The sequence below is a fragment of the Myotis brandtii genome, unplaced genomic scaffold (genome assembly GCF_000412655.1).
Source record: "Myotis brandtii unplaced genomic scaffold, ASM41265v1 scaffold1956, whole genome shotgun sequence".
Taxonomy (NCBI): Eukaryota; Metazoa; Chordata; class Mammalia; order Chiroptera; family Vespertilionidae; genus Myotis; species Myotis brandtii.
Genome location: NW_005357294.1, coordinates 145,900 through 149,970, shown reverse-complemented (window position 1 = coordinate 149,970; position 4,071 = coordinate 145,900). Strand labels below are relative to the sequence as shown.

Below are 4,071 nucleotides of genomic sequence, written 5' to 3'. Positions count from 1 at the left end.
TCTGGCGCCCAGGCCCCGGCGGGTGGTAAATGGGCCGCGCCCAGGCCCCGGCGGGTGGCCGCTAACTCCATGGGGTGCACTGACTTCCTGCGGCGAGCACCCCGAAAACTGCAAACCGACACCACTTTGACTTGCAGTCGGCGAGCCCATCCTCGGGAACCCCTGTCCCAGCCACCTCTGGGCTCCTCCTGCCCCCCAATCCTTCCCGGGGACCCTCCTGCCCCCCAATCCTTCCCGGGGACCCTCCTCCTGCCCCCCTCCATACCAGGCCCAGGGTTTCCGCCCTCCCTCCTGCTGCGGGGGGTTGGGGGATGTCACGGTCACCTGACCGGAGTCCACCGATCCCGGGGACCCTGGACACTGCCAGGCCGTGTCAGAGGTCAGAGGTCAGCCCCGAGCTGATTCTTGCTGAGTCATGGGCCGAGTGGGAAAGAACCCCTCCCTCCCGGAGGGCGGGCGTCGGGAGGCAGGTGTGTGGGGAGCCACGCGGTTGGGGTTCATTTCCGGCTGGGGAATGGCTCCCTTCCGTTCCCAGTTCAGGGGTGTGCGGACCCCAGAAAGGAAACCAGCAAAGGAGCAGGTCCCTGAGGTCGGGGTCCTGCTGAGGCCGAGCAGGGCCGCCTCCCCCCCAGTCCTACCTGATGGAAGGTTCTTGACCCCCATGCGACCCCCAACCCCACTGCACACGCCTGGACAGTCTGTGCTGTGTCCCCTCCCAGTGAAGCCAGAGGGTCAGTCCCTCTCCTAGTGTCACCCCAACAGGGACCGTGCCACCAAGCCCTGCAGGGTCAGGCTGACCCTGTGTACCAGCCACACACTACAGTGCCCCCCAAACTGGTCAGATAGAGACCCCCCCACACTGTGGTCAGATAGTGAGGCCCCCCCACAATGTGGTCAGATAGTGAGGCCCCCCCAAACTGTGGTCAGATAGAGACCCCCCCACACTGTGGTCAGATAGAGACCCCCCTGCTGCGGTGGGACAGGGGGCCCTGGCACAGTAGGACCCCTGTGGCCTCCTCAGTCTGGTTCTGGTGCCGTGAGGGCGGCATGGCCACCGCTGTCCAGCGGGGCTGTCAGAGGGCCGGCAGCAGCTCTGCCGATGCCTGAAGGACACACGGGCTCCTTCACCTCCCGCCCCAGGGGAAGTGGACCGAGAGACTCCCAGGTCATTGTACACAGAGCCCTGACCCCCACATTGTCAGGCAAGTGTCTCCTGCTGGCCCCCGACCCCGCCATCCACCTCACCCAGCTGCGTGTGGGGAGGGCGCGCTGCGGGCGACTAGCAGAACCGCTGCCCCGGCCACCACAACGTCCAAGGCTGGAGCTGGGCAGGAGCAGCAGGCATGGGGGCCGGGCAGGGCCATGGAGGCAGTGAGGTTGGGGCGAGCGGTGTGGTTGGAGGCTCATTCGAGCCCAGGACAGACAGCCTGACGGTCACAGCACAGGGCTCCGACCCCATCCTGAAGGAAGCGGGAGCAGGGGGGTGACAGACGGGCTGGGCCGGGCCAGGACTCAGCTCATGGGCTGAGGAGGCTGCAGATCTGTGAAGTAGGGCTGTGGGGGGGTGGGGAGTGTAGCCTAACCCCCCCTGGCTGGACAAATGGGACAGCTCTGTGCTGAGCTCGCCTGGGCCCCGTGTGCTCTCTGGCCAACCCTGGCAGCTGCACAGGAAAGCGGAGGGAGGGACGTGGCCTGGGGTGTGGGCCACTCGGCTTGTCTCCTCTGCACAGGACCAGGGACCCACAAAACAGCGTTGTCATAGAATCAGGAGAGAAACATGCCCATCATCATAAACCCGACTGCATTATGTTTACTTTATACCGACAGGCATAGCCCATTACTGTTACGGTGGGAGGGAGCACCAGGCAGGAGTGTGGGGCCACGAGGCTATGAAGTGACCCTGAGGGGGGCGGGCGGGGGGGGGGGCGTTGTGCACCCAGAGTCCCGCCTGGAGTCTGGGCCCCGGGCTCTCCCTGGGTCCTGGTCCTGGGGGAGCAAGGCCCAGGCTGCTGGCTCCTCTGCCGTCCCCCAGCTGGGGCACATCCTAGACCAGGGGCGAACCTTCTGAGCTCGGCATGTCAGCATTTTGAAAAACCCTAACTTAACTCTGGTGCTGTGTCACATACAGAAATTTTTTGATATTTGCAGCAATAGTAAAACAAAGACTTATATTCTTGATATTTATTTTATATATTTAAATGCCATTTAACAAAGAAAAATCAACCAAAAAAATGAGTTCGCGTGTCACCTCTGACATGCGTGTCATAGGTTCGCCATCACTGTCCTAGGGTCTGGGGTGCCCGGAAGGCCTCCAGGCCTGGGCGAACGCCAACCCAGCCCAGGTCCCTGCCGGCCCTTAGACACTGCGGGCAGGGGGGTGGGCAGTGGGCCCGGTGCCCCAGCCCTGGTAACGTCTTCCTGCCCCTCCCCCCAGGCCCCCGGCCTCAACATGGCCCGTCGTTCCCAGAGCTCCTCCCAGGGAGACAACCCCCTGGCACCAGGGTACCTGCCACCGCACTACAAAGAGTACTACCGCCTGGCAGTGGACGCGCTGGCGGAGGGCGGGCCCGAGGCCTACAGCCACTTCCTGGCGTCCGAGGGGGCCCCCGCCTTCCTGTGTCCTGAGGAACTGGACCACGTGAGCCGCCACCTGCGGCCCCCACAGTATGTTTCCCCGGAGCCCCCCGAAGGCAGCCCTCCCAACGTGGACATGGACGGCTCCTCGGGCACCTACTGGCCCATGAACTCAGACCAGGCGGTGCCTGAGCTGGACCTGGGCTGGCCCCTGACCTTCGGCTTCCAGGGCACGGAGGTCACCACACTGGTGCAGCCACCGCCCCCCGACAGCCCCAGCATCAAGGATGAGGCTCGGAGGATGATCCGCTCTGCCCAGCAGGTGCGCTGGCCTGGGGCAGCGGGCAGCGGGCAGGACGGCCTGAGCTGGACCTGAAGCATGCAGCTCCAGAGGGTGGGGGGGGGGGCAGCTGCAGTGAGGGTGCCCTGGCCACCTCTAGGGTCACCCAGGGCTGGCTTGCCCCAGGCCGCAGGCTGCCTCTCTGCCTCGGTTTGCTTGTCCGTGGTGATGGCCAGTGCTCAGGAGCTCAGGGATGTTGAGTCCTCTCTGGGCCTGGACTTACTGTCATACAATGGTCTCTACCCTGCCCGTGACCCAGCTGAGGGCTCCTACCCTCACCAGGCAGTTGGTCCACAGCAAAGGGACCTGTTACACCACGGAGACAGGCAGCAGATCAGATGCTAAAGACCATCCTCTGCCCGCGGCCTAAGGGTCAGGGCAGTCCAGACGTCTTGGGGCGGGTGGGACTACGAGGGTTTCACTCACCTGCTCTGCCCCGGAGGGAGCAGCCACCCCCAGCAGATGCAGGCCCTGTGCCTGCCTAGGGCTCCATCACGGGCCACCCACCTGACCAGCAGCCCTACGCCCCCTCTGACAGCCCTCCTGACCCCATTCCCGACGGGACCCCTCGCCCCTGGGATGGCCAGTGGCGGTTTTGCAGTTTGTGGGTGATTCAGAGGCCCCTGGGCTTGGTTGGAGAACGGTGGGGACAGCAGAGGGTTCTGCCCTTGGTCCTTGGCCCGCCCCACAGGTGGTGGCCGTGGTGATGGACATGTTCACCGACGTGGACCTCCTCAGCGAAGTGCTGGAGGCCGCCGCGCGCCGCGTCCCCGTCTACATTCTCCTGGACGAGATGAACGCGCAGCACTTTCTGGACACCGCGGACAAGTGCCGCGTCAACCTGCACAACGTGGACGTGAGTGGCGCGGGAGGTGGGGGGGCGTGGGGGGGTGGAGGGCGCCAGGAAGGAGGGAAGGGCCCGCCGCCGATACCTGACGCCTCTCCTCCCCAGTTCCTGCGGGTGCGCACTGTGGCCGGCCCCACCTACTACTGCCGCACGGGCAAGTCCTTCAAGGGCCACGTGAAGGAGAAGTTCCTCCTGGTGGATTGCGCCGTGGTGATGAGCGGGAGCTACAGGTGCGCAGCCCCGGCCCCTCCCCACCGGGGCTCCTCCCGTAGCCCGTCCCAGCCCGGCTGCCCCTCCTGCGTCTCTGCAG

At 65.2% G+C, this 4,071-nt stretch overlaps 1 protein-coding gene across 1 annotated transcript in view; it reads left to right on the top strand.

The window, feature by feature from the left end:
- The window catches only part of FAM83H (family with sequence similarity 83, member H), an 11,581-nt gene that overhangs the window by 3,999 nt on the left and 3,511 nt on the right, over positions 1 to 4,071 (top strand). The window contains exons 2-4 of the mRNA XM_005865071.2: positions 2,435 to 2,896; positions 3,606 to 3,770; positions 3,867 to 3,991. Of these exons, the coding sequence (XP_005865133.1) occupies positions 2,435 to 2,896; positions 3,606 to 3,770; positions 3,867 to 3,991 (752 nt within the window). The remainder of the gene's footprint in view (positions 1 to 2,434; positions 2,897 to 3,605; positions 3,771 to 3,866; positions 3,992 to 4,071) is intronic.